Source organism: Hippocampus guttulatus, chromosome 7 (assembly GCF_054856545.1).
Source record: "Hippocampus guttulatus isolate MCC_2025c chromosome 7, RoL_Hgut_1.0, whole genome shotgun sequence".
NCBI lineage: Eukaryota > Metazoa > Chordata > Actinopteri > Syngnathiformes > Syngnathidae > Hippocampus > Hippocampus guttulatus.
Window position 1 is genome coordinate 21,039,782 of NC_141267.1, and position 14,747 is coordinate 21,054,528.

Genomic DNA, 14,747 nt, shown 5'->3' on the forward strand with positions numbered 1-14,747 from the left:
ATTCGAAAGACGGCCAAATACTCCAATCGAGTCCCGTTGGGCGTACCTGTCCTGACGGCGTTGCGGGCCTGGTTCACCGTCATCTGCAAGCTGCCGTGTTGCGGCGCTTTGGGCTGCTGGCCAGTGGCCGTCTGCGCTGCCGTTACCGCCGCGGCGGGCTGAACGGCGGAGGCGACGGCGTTCACGGCGTGAGGATGTTTGGCGGCGTCGGGGCCCGGCACGATGGCGACGTGGTGGCCAGACGAGGGGCTGACGATGGTGATCCCTCTGCCCGCCTGCGTGCAAAGGCTCATGGGCACTTTGGCCTGGCTGCTCCCCGACGCCGTCCTAAAAGTGGGGTGCAAGCGTAGGCTTTGTTAGAAACGTCACACACACACACACACCGATAAGTAAATACAATCTAGGATCGAAAGGAAGGAAAATGGAGAGGATAAAAGGGAATACGGTGTACTGATGGCCTCCTTAAACATGACAAATTACAGCCTGACCTGAGGAACTTGGACATGTAAAATGGCTTTGGCAAGAATTTCAATTGCTTCCAAATGTGCAATCTGGACCAGAGTCTGAACGCAAACGAACACCAAAGCTGCGAAAAAAGTGAAACTGTCCAAAACAATCGTTTTTGTGAGATGTCAGCCAAGTTTCTCGTCAGCTGTCTTTTCTTGGTGACGCCACAACAGAAGCGTCAAGGCCATTGCAAATGGGGAAAGTGTGATGATACCCAGAGCAGAAGAAAAAGGAACCTCTAGTGACAGGAAAGCTCCGAGCTTCATTTTTATTTCTTCAGAGCCGTATGTATAAATTGCCACAAGCTGACGGTTGCCGTCCCCTTCCCGTTTCAATTTCTAAAGCAATGGGACACCAGATAGGCTAACCAATAGCATTCTATTGGTTAGCCTATCTTGTTTTGCACCGTTTGTTAGCATTATGCTCAACGGACTTTCTGATGGCAAAGCTTGGTGTTTGTTTTCAATAAAACATTTCCATTATCTTTGTTTTGTTTAATTCAACACTTAACTTCAACTAGGAGTATGCAAATAAAATTAAAGAAGTCGCTGAAAAATGGCTTTTAAAAAATGTTGTTTGGTGCCAACAATCCACAAGATGGCGCCGAAGTAACACTTTTATTGCCTTGGCCTGAGCCGATGGATTACGTCTTTGGCAGTCCCCGAGTGCATTAAAAACTCGTAAACCGCGCAAAAACCAAAACCTGTCACCCTCCGACCGACCTGCTGACTGGGCTCATGTAGTTCCCCGGGAAAACGCCGATCTTGCCGGTGTGCATGGAAGTGCCCTTGAACCAGCCATCCTGACAGCGCTCCAGCACCAGAAACATCTCACCCTTCCTCAGCTCCAGCTCGTCCTCCTTGCGGGGGGCGTAAGGGAACATGGCCACATAGCTACAGCCGCAAAACAAACACATCAAAGACGCTCGTCGGTAGAAGCAAACACGGGAAGTTTGCCTTTTCTCACAGCGCGGACCCTCCGGGACCGATGCCTCCCCCTCAACCCCGGTGACACGGAATTTGTGGGTCACAGCCGGCGAGGAGTCACAGCTGGGATGCTGTCGGCACGAAATCCCAGGGAGACGTGTGACGTGTGTGCAAAAGCGGACGCAGATGGCGGCGGCGGGGGCGGAGCGGGCTCGGGGGGTGGGGGTGGGGGGGCATCTAATTCTAAACAGGTACGGGTGAGATTCCTTGGGGGAGGTTTTACAAGTCAAGGCTGATTCACAGACCCGCTCAAGGGCCACATTTGATTTTTAAAATGGACGGTCAAAAACAAACAAACAAAAAAAACATTATGCATTTGGAAACTGTACAAAAGTCATTTCTTATGGTAAAAAGTCAATGTACTTTTTAATCTTATTGATACTGATGTTACAGCTGCATCTAATTTGTCCAACCGTTCCCGGGGTGTACCTGGCCTACAGCGAGGCTCACCTGGGAACCTCATGAGGACAAGCGCTAGAAAAAAACAAAACAAAACAAGGATGCTCAGAGGGCTGCTTTCGCAGGCGGCACGACTGTATTTCCAACTCACACTGTGGGTCTTTGTCTGCCGCCTTGGTCGCCGAGGCTGGGGGAGGGTCTTTGGCCCGCCACCAGCGAGTACCCAGCGGACGACTGCGGCGGAGGAGGCGGCCGTGGCGGGAGAGCATCCTGCGGGGATGACGGGAGAGAAGCGGGAAAGACAATCATCCGTATGATGCGCCACGGTCCTGTCGGGAGCGGGTACTGCTTGGTTTTAGAAAACACGATAGCATAAAGGCACTTTTCTTATCAAAAAAAGAGAACACCAGGACAATTCAATGCACTGAAAGGATGTCAAGTAAATGCTGAGCAGGCTCCATGGCAAGTCATTTGAGCATTTAGTCAGTCAAGAATAAAATGTGAAAAAGGTGGCAAGAGATGAGAGACTGGAAGAGTCACAAAAAGGCATCAACATGGACAGCCTTGTTCATCTGCTTTGAATTTTGCCATTCGGCTCACGACACGGCAAGTTTGTGCACTCACTGAAACATTCCAAAGTTGGATACTTCAACTCAAAAGTGAAATGAAGTTGAAGGGAAAGTTTTGAGTGTTATTTCAGGTTCCTCCTGAAACATCAGCCCAAGCCAAAGCACGGCAAACTTTTTCAAAGCCTTGCTCGAATGCCAGGAACGATGCACGTCCGGCCGACCTCCACTCTGCCTTCCATTTTGTACTTTTGGCTTGTTTGTTTGTTGCTAGGAGACGGCGCAGCTGTGCAAGCGGCGGCGCTGCCGTCCCAGAATTTAACGCGGACCACATGAAATGACAAATCGCAACTCGGGCTCTTTTTGGCGCGTGTAACGGAGGCAAAATCCCCCTGTTACCCTTTTCAGCGCTATAACTGGATCCACGTGTGTGCCTGTCGAGTTCACGCAACTCGACGGTGAGATCAGCGGCAACCTGTTCACAAGTCAATGAAATGAGCGGCCGTGTGATAGCGTCCACGTAACGACCCCCCCACCCCCAGACCCTTTTGAAAGTTATGCGCACGAGAGTCCGAGCGTGTGACGGTCGACTGGCGACGCTGGAGATGAGATAATTAGGCCGCCTGCGGGTTACAGGAATCATCTGTACAAAAACATCACGTAGGGCTCCCAAGTGAAGCGGAGAGCTCCACCTTTTGTGTGCGCATTCCTGTTCATTCACCAACTCGGCATGCCAGCGTGTACACACACACACACACAGGAAGTTTGTGTGTGCTTTTGTGTAGGCTGAGAGCTATTAGAGCTCCTTTTTTTTCTCAGTTTGCATGTGTGGAAAGAGGGGGTAGATTTTGCTACGTTTCGCTTGCATATCTCGTGAGACGGGGCGAGCTTCGAAAGCAGGGATGGGAAACTAGCAAGGCGCATCTGGAGCGGCCCGTGAGGAATGTTTTGAAAAAAAAAATGTTTACTGTAGTGAGGAGTTCTACGTTGTAATAACAGTGTTCACCGCTAGATGGCAGCCAGAAATACAACCCCGGCCTTGTTTCGAGAGATGTCAACATAAGTGAGCATACAATCTATGCAATCTATTTTTTATTTTTTTCAAAAGAACCGTTTACATTTCATTTTAGGGCAGGTGGAACCAAATTATTATTATCATTATGATTATTAATTTTTTATTTTTTTTGCTATGACAGATGGGGGAAAAAAAGGATAGTGGTACGATGACTTGTGAGTTAAATGTATTCCGTGACTAAGCTCGACTTAACTCAATTCGCTCAACAAAAAAAAAAAAAAATCACATTTCCGAATGAAATTCATTGAAATCCCATCAAGGCCTGTTGGAACGATTACATGTTGCTTCAAAAACGTTATTTCTCCTTCTATGATTTGTTGGGAAATCCCACCAAATCAGAGATCGACAATTTAGCAAAACATAAACGTGTCCATCTCAAGAAAATACTTCTGTTTGGAGACTTTTCCAAACTCACTAACCACTGTTTATCAATGTTTTTTTGTTCTTTTTTTTACAAGCAATGCGCACTGACTCTAGCTACTTTTTGTGGTGTTATTGGCCACTTCTGAGACTCCCTCCACAGGAGTTGTTGTTCAACACTACGTGTCCAGACTGCATATAAATACAGTGAAGCCACCACTTGCCACGTACAATAATTTAACCGCTTATATTATTATACTTACATCTTATTGTCTTCCAATGTTGTAAAACAGCGAACATGAAAGACTTACTTAGTCATATAATTTCATGCTTGTTGGTTCGGCCGGCGCTCCAGAGCCAACTATTTGTAGACAAGAAATTGAAAAGCACTTTTTTTTTTTTTTAAATCATATGTGGCCTTTAAAGAGTGAAACAATCCACGCACAAGTTTGTGGCAACAATGAAACATGCGCCTTCACCTTGCTTTGGCAGAGGTCTGCAACCTACCAGTGGAATGGGTGCGTAGCTGGTCTCTGGCGGAAACGTGAAGACCGTCGCCGTGGTGACGGGGCTGCTCGGGGGCGGTGTCACGATCAGTCCGGTTGTGCAAATGTGCACCTTTCAAACAGGACAGGACAGGACAATTGAGGCTCGACAAACACGACGGCAAATTCTTCTCGGCATGCGAAGGTCACATGACCATTTCTGCCAGAACAATTGCAATTGGACATTTTCCTGAAATCGTTCAGCCCTACCGAGAACATTGCGACCATGACATACGAGCACCTGTACTTGAGTTGTACAATAACAAAACATGTCATAAATGGGAGCGGTTGTAAATATTGTCCCCCAGGACATACTTTGCCCTGGCCCGATTCAATGTCGAGCGTCATAACAGAAGCCGCAGGTTCACCGAGGCGTCACATTGTGTGATCTTGCTTCTCGCCGAGGCGGCGACCGCAACTCTTCCGATTGGCCGACCGCAATCAGGTGACACGCGCGGCACCTGATTGGCCCGACTCGCGGGTGAGAGCGCGGTGGTGTCGTGGTAACGAGCCCCCGGTGGCGCTGGCACATTATCTCCCTGGGGCCCGTGCGCTCGCTCGCTGTCCCCACGCATGACTGCACTGGGCCGGGACGCCTCTTAAGGTGAACCTCCAACTGCATCTGCAGTCTCTAAAATGTCTCTTCAAGTCATTTTCCTGCCAGACTTGACGCGATTTTGCTTTATGGCGTCAACCGCGGCACTTTGACGGCAGGCGTGGCGCTGGCTTTTAAAATACTCCTCTGGGCGACAGGAGCCGACCTTTGTTGTCTTTTGTCTGCCTGCTGGAAAGATCAGTAAGGTGGAGGTAGGGGGAGGAGTGTGTGTGTGTGTGTGTGTGTGTGTGTGTGTGTGTGTGTGTGGTAGTCAGCATCTCCATTGTGTGATGCGCAAACACATATTTCATATGTGTTTTGTATGTTCCTTCACATGCAACCAACTGATTTCAGGTACTGACAACCAAATTTTCACCATATTATCCTGACGAGAGTAGATTTGATTGTTTTGACTTTTGTTACAGGGGACTTCTTATTGGAAATGTAGTTTTTAGTTGCTCTTGATTCGAGTGATGATACTGTCGTCGGCAATTTTAAGACTTAGACCGCTAAAGACATCTAAGCCACATTCGTGTCCTACCTGAGCTAACTGATAGCTCGTCAAACCTTAAGTTTTGCCGGCAGTTATGCTTTTAGCAATCAATGATATGAAGGGGAGTGATGTGGGATGATTTCAAAACTTGACTGTGACTGCACTGGTGCAGCTAACTAGCGCCAAGTACAAATATTGAGCGCAAAAACTGCAAATGTCTCAATAGATAATAGTAATATATAATAGTTTGATTTAAACTATTACTTGCTTAACCCGAGGAATGACTTGACTCGACTTTCTTGAAATTTACCTGGTGACTCGCCTTGCTTTATTTTTTGGGGGGGCGTGGGCACGGAAAGTCCAGATCTAGCTAGCTAGTCTCTTTTTGTGGGAATTTGTGAGATGGTCATGTTTGAGTTTTTCCTCAATGTAAGAAGTCACAGAGCGATTAGTGCATTCCTCCGCTCCTCGCTATTATTTCAGTGCTCTTTAAGCACCTTTAACGGAGGCTGGCCGCCCATTTGGGTCTATTCGCAGCGCAGGCGGCCTCAGACAAATTGGCACGTCTGCGAGCGTGTCTAACCACGTCCAAAACCTCCAGCAGCTGCCGACCATAAAGCAGCTGCTGTCATGTCTGGCTCGCTGCGTGGGGACCCGGAGGCCCGAAGACGTTTTTCACAGGCGAGTGGAGTCATGCAGCCACGCAATGCTTGAATCCTCGGCCGGAGCATTTTTGGCATGATGTCACAGACTGTCCTGTGTTTTTGCCTGGATTCGTCATACTGAACCAAATTTCATCATGATATTCTGGTTGGATGCAACAAGGGGCTGATTCATTTCAAAACAAACACCTGTTCTCATTTCTTGATGCTTTTTTTTTTTTGGTTGACTACTTTGCCGCCATCTTGTGGCATCTTGGCATCAAGGAACTAGATTAAAGTGCGCTCAGAGGGTTCATTTCAACAAAAGTAGTGCTTTGATGCTTCCATGACAAGAAGTAAGGATACTATAAAATAATGTTCATCGTGGTGTGGGTGCAAGGCGGACATCTTTAGTTTCCTCTCGGCATGTTACCTGTGATGGCGCACTGCAGGAAAGCCCCCCGCTGATCTCGCCGATGCGGGCGGCGGCGGTGGGGTTGCTGGAGCTGATGAGCACCGGGCCGCTGATCTCCATGGAGTGGCGTTGCGGGGGCGGAGCCAGAATGGGCTTGTGGGACATGGTGAGGGAGGTGAAGGAATGTCGCTTCTTGCTGTTCTTCTTGTCCCGATGGCCGCCGTTGCTCTGGGGCCCCGAGGAGGCCCCTTTGCCCGACTCGCCGTTGGAGTCCGAGGGCTTGTCCGACTCGATGAGCTGCCGGGCCGCCGAGTTGAACTAGCAGGGAGGAGAAAATGGAAGGGGAAGGTGGGCTTAAGCGTTGTGCACACACTTATCGCCAATCCGGCTGGATTTGAACCTTTTCCCTCGCCTTCTGATCAAAGTCAGCTGAGGCCTGATTATCCACAGATTTGGTGACTGGTCCGTAAAACGGAGTGATAGCCAATCGGGAAGCTTGCTGAAGCGATTGCCAGCCGCAAAAAAAAAAAAAAAAGAAGCTAACTTGTTGAGTGTTGGTACTGTGTAACGTAGCTTACACAATTGAAAATGACAAGGAGAAGAATTGCCAAACGCACTGTCGTGACCAGAAAAGCTAATCTTTTAGCGGATTGTATGAATAAAAACGTTTTTTAAATTACCATCCCTTGCACGCGAGACTATACCACACGCGATAAGAGCAGCCAGAACACACATGGTGGTTATTATAATTTTTTCTTTTGAAATAAGAAAAAAAAAATTTCAGTGAATCTAGTTTTTCCAAGACCCAAAATGTTAAATCAGTAAACTGCTGAAGCAGTTTGGTGTGGAAGATCCTCATCAACAGGCTTTCCCGGTCCCCAAAGCGGGATATTAATGAGCCGGCTATGAAACTGTCGACTCTGTGACCCGTTTCATGTGCTCTGATGTGCGCGACTCAAAAGCAGAAAGAAGCACTCTAATCACAGTCTCTTCCCAGCGTCGTTGCACCCGAGCAGGTCCATCGACGCGACATAAAAGTTAGGAGTTTGACTTCCAACGCAGTGCCGCTTCATTGTCGACACGTCTGCCCAGTAAATCAAGACAGGCAGAAGCGATTGGAAAAAAAAATCAGGTCAGTCGCAGCACTTTAAAGTCATAGCAGGTTAGGATGAGCTTGATCAGTCCCCCTACGACATAAGTTAATTTACCTTTTATTTCCTTGTGTACAAATACCGTCATCGGTTGTCCGGAGTGCCTGTCCGCCCAATTATAAACCATATAAATGCTTTTAGAACGGCTCATGAAATTGTCAGGTCGGCTTCGCCACCCCTCGCCCTTTGATTCTGTGTCACGCCATGAATAGAGAACAGCCACATAAACAAACAGCAAAAGAAAGCCTTTTTTTTAATAGCTCCGCGCGGCGCTATTTCTGAGCTCGCCACCTCAAACCGTCAAATACAGTCTAAAAATACGCCTTTGAACAGGAAGCCACCTCGGCGGCGGGTGACCTGAATCGCAGCGTGATTCTGTGAATGCTAATTTCTGCCGCGGCCCGTTTTTCTTACCTCCACGTATGAGATGGGGAAAATTCCAATTTTGTCTCCCAGCATTCCCTCCGCCCAGTTCTCGTCCACCCGGCGGATGACAGTGAGAATGTCATCCTAGAAAAGAAAAGGATTTGTGTTCTGTGAAAACCTGAATCTCACCAGTCTATTATCTTTCATCGGTCGCATTTCTCTTGGTTGCAATGCTTTGCTGATTATGTGTTGCCAGGTCAATCTAATCTGCCCAGCGCCTTCAGAATCAATAGTGCTGGCCCATGTCACTTGGAGCAATGAGACTTTCCCTTTAACTAATCAGATTTCAAGTTCTCATCCTCACAGGACGAACGAACTGGACCTCGAAGATGGCATCGATTTTACATCCTCTAATTTTTTGGGTTGGAGCAAAACTGGTTCAAAAGCCAACTCCGACAGGGAAAACATGTCTGCCGTGATCTGTAGAAAATTATATTGGTCAGTATTAGGATTTCTCTCTCTTTTTCGTTTTTTTTTCCTTCATGTTATGACATACATTCTGATTTCAAACTGCTCCAGTTGCATGCTGTGAGATTGTGTTTGTGTACGGTCCTGATGGTTTCACTCCAAGATGGAGTCAAGATGTCGCGCGATGAAGAGCTGAAATGCTGTCTCCACATAATGAGCCTGGTCTCGCTATATATACAGGATTTTCGTCATGCCTAGCCTAATTACAGCCGTTCATCAGGAAGCCAGACAGAATGTAATTATCATGCATTTCTTTAGGGCGCCGTAAATGACATAAACACGCGCGCTTGAACGGCTACCTTGGCGAACGGCAGGCAGTCCTTGTCGGCCTCCTTGTCCTTGAGCTCAAAGTCGTAGAGTGCCTTGCACTGGGGCGGCGGCTGCGGCAGCGGTTTGATGACTTGCACGAAGTTGGTGGGGAAGAAGCCGTGCAGGCCGCCGAACTCGCCGTGGTACCAGTTCTCGTCCACCTGCCGGCGCAGGATGATGACGTCGCCCTTGCTGAACTTGAGATCGCCCGGCTCCTTGCCATCGTAGTTGTAGAGCGCTTTGGCGCACGGCAGCTGGGGGATGCCCTGCGATATTCAAGTGGCACGACGATTAAATAGGTCGCCGGACAAATGCCCGTGCTCGGCTGTAAATTTATCTCGGAACGACACGGCAATCGCAGGGTCTCCTTGCGATTTTATTTTGTGGTGAGTGACTCGTGAGAACGTTACACAAACACTCAACGCAACCATCGCGCCTCCATTTGTGTCCGGCAACAGCGCAAGCTTCAGTGAGCTTCCTAAATGGCCATTGTTCCATTCACGGAGTCGGTGGCTTGGCCCCACTCAGCGTTGACCACACACAGAAGGGTTTGCGCCATTGCAAAACAGGGAGGAAAGAACCACTCTCAACATACCCCTGCGACGCAGGATAATGACTCGGGGTAAGCTTTCGGTGACATCAGACGGACTTTGAGAGCAGGGGAGACCAACTATTGACTTCTGGCGCAGTGATACCAGTTGGTGCTGATGCAAGATGAGAATCAGCTGCCTTACAAGGTAGTTCGCATCACAGGCACAATGCCAAAACAAAACACTCGAGACTCACTAGCCATGCTCTTTTGTATTGAAAGCAATGTCCCGCTTTGCTAAGTTCTGTCTCAAAAGGGGACAGACAAAACAAATCCCGGCTCGACTTTCACACCTCTGATGCGGTAATGAAGCCAGAAGCCAGTTTGAAAGCAGTTATTGGCGCCATAGTGTTGTGACTTAAAGCCCTCTTTACACCGCCTGTAAAAGTCGGCATTTATTCGCCTTTTTTTCGGATCGCTGTTCCTTAAAAACGGCACTGACGTAAAGGGGGATACTAAGTTGTGCCAGCAGTATTACGCAATTGGCGGTGTAGTATAAGAGCCAAGCGTGCGATGCACACAAGGGTACGAAGTTAATTCGCATTTCTTATTACACTAATTAATTAAAAAAGTTATTTTTGGGTATCGTGCAGCACCCGTAATACAAAACTAATTTCAACAAAACTTTGTAATTTTTTTATATGTGTATGCCACCAGATGGCAGCAGAGCATTGCTTTTGTATAAACGAAACACCTCAACTCGCTCCTACATAGTTCCTTGCTAGCAAAATGGCACACGACGGGACCAAAGAAATATGTTGATTGCTCTTGACTGAGTCGTAAAACAGCATCAGTAACATTTTCAAATGAATAAAGGACCCCCCCCCCCCAAAAAAGTGAACCTGCAAATTCCAAACCACAAATACACAGGGATTTTCTGGGACATGAACACGTGGGGACAAGGTTAAAAAGTTAAGCAAAGCAAATACAGGATGTATCAGGCAAAGATGAAAGTACTAAAATTGAGTATTTTCCTTTCTCTGAACTTGGCTTTGTATGCGGAATATGAACAAAAAAAACCCACACACATTTTCGGAAGGTACCACACAGATTTTCAGACTATAGTGAAGGCCCACCGCAACATATTGAAGGATTTTATTTATCTATTCAAAAAGTAAAAAAAAAAAAAAAACCTAGATCAAGAACTGACGCCCCAAAGTCTGAAAGATTTGTGTCCCTGACTAAGACTTTGAGAAGTCCAGTCCGTTCACCCCGCCACCCCCACCCCAACCGCCCCCGAAGGAGGTTTTGTATCTTGGCCCCGAAACCCTGAAAGGGCCATTCAGGGGATGACAATCCAAGGAAAGAGGGCCAAGCCAGTAGGGGGGGTTCCCCATTCAGCGTTGGAGTTGACTATAAGGGAAGCTTCTGCAAAACAGCCACCATTTATCCTGCTGATTGCTGGACATCTTCGCCAGTGATGTGAATCCCAAACAATTTGGAAGCGAAGCGTCGTGGACGTGGGGAACTAGGGAGCGAAGGGGTTAAAACGGAATTTGGGAGGAGGCTCCATGGTCTCGCTGGAGGCTAATGAGGCGTTTGGTGAGAATGAAAGTACAGAACGAGCGGTGATGGTGAGACGGTCTGACGTTACCCCGCTGCACACAATCACACACACCCAAGCACAGAACCAATGAGGCCACGCCAATTGCCTCGCCTCGGCCGGGAGCATAAAAACGCTGAGGAGGAGAAGGAGGAGGAGGAGTCTCCCTGCATTTTGTACTGGAACTGGGCCTCCTTTCAGCAGATGGGGAAGAGGAGGAGGAGGGGGGGGGGGGACTGTGATGAAAATGCAAATGATAAAGTGGGCCCAAATGACACAAAGCCGATGGGATCTGAGGACACGGCAAATAAGAAACAACCGTGACCGTTCTATGAGGTTCAAAGATTTTAAAGGACTCTGCGGTTACATAATGGCTCCTGCATCGCAAAAGTGTCCCGTTCCATTAGCTACAATGACCACATGAGATGTCATTTCCCATTCTCATTTCCACTGAATGACTTTTCTTGTTTTGTTTTTTTTGCCTTCCCAGCTCTGCTTCATCACAGACTGTGTCTTGTCGTATTTGTGTGTTTGAAATGTACCTTTAAGGAGCATGGCCCAGTCAGTGATGTCAGCAGTAACTACAGCAGCCCTTTGAGAGTGTGCGTTTGATTGTTTGGTCTGTTCAACAGACGGCTAAAAGTGCCTCAGCGACTGAGACTCTCCTTACCCGCAAGAGAGCGCATTATAGTGCCTAAACCACTTTAAGCGAGGGACCGATTCCATCCTTTCTTCCATTTTCACTTCCTGTACGTGTCGTGGTGAGATGTCATATTGATTTTGTCCATGCAATGTAAATCATAAAGAACACTGAGGGTTCTTTCAATGGATAAAAATGCCATGTTTTTCCTTTTCTAGGTGATGTCATCTGTTCCAGTCGCAATACGGGCACACTGGCCATTGACACGCTTTGCCTCGTTGGCCCACGGTCCCTTCGAGGGACAGGATGTAAAACCACACACAGCAAGTCCGAGTGCTAAATTCCCATTCAGTGCCTGTGCCTTTTTTGACTGTCTACTTCCATGTATATTTTAAGCGACCTATTTGCCACTTGTATGAACATGAAACAACCTGCATGTGCAGATCCCCAAACTGCGCTTAAATAACTTCACAAGTGGGGAGTGACAATACGGAAGTCAATAATAATACACAAATAATACAAATAGTCAAGTAAATAGCATTTGGTTGGCGTGGGCAACTGGCATGATACACCAAGACTGGCTGACTGTTAGCCAGTTAGCAGCTAGCCGCTAACCAGGGGTTTAAAAAACAAACAAACAAACAAAACAAAAAATGAAATATTCTCATTTGCCGACTCCCACGTCACTCAACAACCCAGGTTCCACCTTTTATAGCCACGCACATTCAAAATAACTAATACGAGTGTGGAACATAAGTCAATTTTTATCAGGTTACTCGAGTTTGAAACCATCAACAGAATAATATTCAATCGCTGCAGCCCTAAATTGGAAACCATTTCACATCAACTATCGTATCATTGAACATTTGCGAGTGATCCAAATAAAAATCTTGAAATCGACGCTGTGGGAAAACGACTATGAATCCTCGTGGGCTACTGTGTTATAGAATGGATAAGCAGTGACTACACGACCGCACAAGGGACCGTGATTGACGTTGACACGTGTTTAAACAGACAGAGCGCATCACCGCGTGACATTATTGTTGCGCTTGTGGACACAGGAAATGTTCGGGCCTTGACTTCAAGTGTGCCGGAATCCAAAAATAACCGCGATTTCCACGCAGTCAGCTGAAGTACGTGGGCTTTAAAAATACACTTTGGGTTTTCAGTCACCCGCGTGGAACCGCTGCAGACAGATTTATAAGAATCAAAGGCTCGCCTGTTGTGACGGAGAGACTTTGTGAGCGGACTTGACACTGATCAGCTGCCGTGTACAATCACGCCTTCTATCACGGATAATGAAATTACGAAAGTGCGCTAAAGGGATTTAGCAGCTCGCTTCCAAGTCACTAGATTGCCATGAAGTGATGCGATCTACAGCCCACGCATCCGCCATATTTTTATAGCGATGTTTGCCCCGTCAGCAGTCAAACTCTGGCCAAAGTAGACAGAAACCTTTAACCGCAGCCCCCTCCCTCGTGTCTTAACGCCAGACATGTCTACACTCCCACATGGACACCTCCCAAAGCTCTGCAGGTGGCGCCCGTTGAGGGACTGCATGAGGATATGACAAGAGCTGGAGCGAACGCGAGCCAACATATCTGGCGCAGCCGTCGGCCAGGTGGTCATTTGTCGGGACATTTGTTGTTCATTAGCAGGTCATTTGCTGCCCAACAGTCCCAGCCGCCCACCGTGGACGCGAGGACAGGGAGGAAGGGTGATTCCGAGGGACGAGAGGCCATCTTGACTCCATTAGCGGCGCATGAAATTGATTCTTAATGGCGTATTTTTTTTTTTTTTTTTTTTTTTACTGACCGTTGTACGACGGGGCTCCTTTCAGCGCCCTGCCATTCGGCCCTTTGCGCCCCGAGGGCTTCTTTGTGTAAAACGCAGGAACTGGGCCACGGGCGGAAGCACGCGGGCGGACAAAGGGAGGCGGGATCAGGTTTATTAAAATAGAAAGAAAAGCCTGGGAAGAAGAGTTTGAGGTGTGACGATTCAACCCAGACCAGAGACCAAAAATTCCAAGTAAAAATGACAATTAGACGAAAAATAGAGAATGTGACGTTAGCAGATTTGTCAAAGCATTGTCGTCTGCCTTGCCGTATACCTCTAGTTTCCATGGAAACAGTTTTTTTGGTGGTGGTGGTGGGGGGTGTGGGGGTTGTGGATGTTTATAATTGTCAAGAAGTCAAGTCAGTCAGCAGCTTCCTCTACGCCAACCCCAAGCTCGACTGGAAGTGATGTCGCTTAATTCAGAGCAAGAAAACAAGGCGGAGAAGGTCGCCTACAAAGCAGCAGTAATATTCGTTGGAACTCACAGAGTAGAGTCAACATGGCTATGAGTATTGTTTTGCTTGTATATCTTACTGCTCTGTGTGTTTAAAAGTATCCGTTACTCGAAAGATTCTCGTTACCAAAACATTTATGCTAATTTCCATTAGCCCGTCTACGGCATTTTGCATTACAAGTTAGCACTAAGACTTGCATTAGCTAGCACTAAGGCACTTTCTTAAAATGAAATTATGTGGCTTGTTGGAACTTGTACTATGAAGCTTTTGGGTGTGAGCCCGAGCTCTAGTACGATGGTAGCGCGACTTATAAGTACCTCAACTTACCAGTTTTTTGCCTTTGCGTTGTAAGCCAAAATTGGATTCCGAGCCAGCTTCAGATACGTCACCACTCGGGTGAAGCGACTGATGTCGCGCAATGCCCTCGCATGTGGGCAAGGATAGCCAGATTCGCCGATCCACTTTGGGTCGTTTATTGAACGGAACGGTCAAAAACAAATATAGACCATGTCAGTTCCGGAAGCCAAAACTCACACTAAACTCACTCAAGCCCCTTTAAGGCACACATACAACAATGCAGTTGATGTTGTGACTCGTAAGAAGGCTTTACACGATCAGCACTTTTGGAATGGATAACCAATCGGAAAGTTTAAAAATATATATATATAATTCAAAATAAATCACAGATCCGATCACAAGATGGAGCAATGTCTCTATTTCCATAACGTGTTCAATTACTGTGCGCTGT

The 14,747-nt window shown here is 47.4% G+C and overlaps 1 protein-coding gene across 1 annotated transcript in view; it reads right to left on the reverse strand.

Moving 5' to 3' along the window:
- The window catches only part of sh3rf1 (SH3 domain containing ring finger 1), a 32,424-nt gene that overhangs the window by 2,941 nt on the left and 14,736 nt on the right, over positions 1–14,747 (reverse strand). The window contains exons 3-9 of the mRNA XM_086114936.1: positions 8,927–9,202; positions 8,148–8,243; positions 6,601–6,900; positions 4,401–4,511; positions 2,044–2,162; positions 1,230–1,400; positions 47–327 (exon numbers count right to left, since the gene is read on the reverse strand). Of these exons, the coding sequence (XP_085971062.1) occupies positions 47–327; positions 1,230–1,400; positions 2,044–2,162; positions 4,401–4,511; positions 6,601–6,900; positions 8,148–8,243; positions 8,927–9,202 (1,354 nt within the window). The remainder of the gene's footprint in view (positions 1–46; positions 328–1,229; positions 1,401–2,043; positions 2,163–4,400; positions 4,512–6,600; positions 6,901–8,147; positions 8,244–8,926; positions 9,203–14,747) is intronic.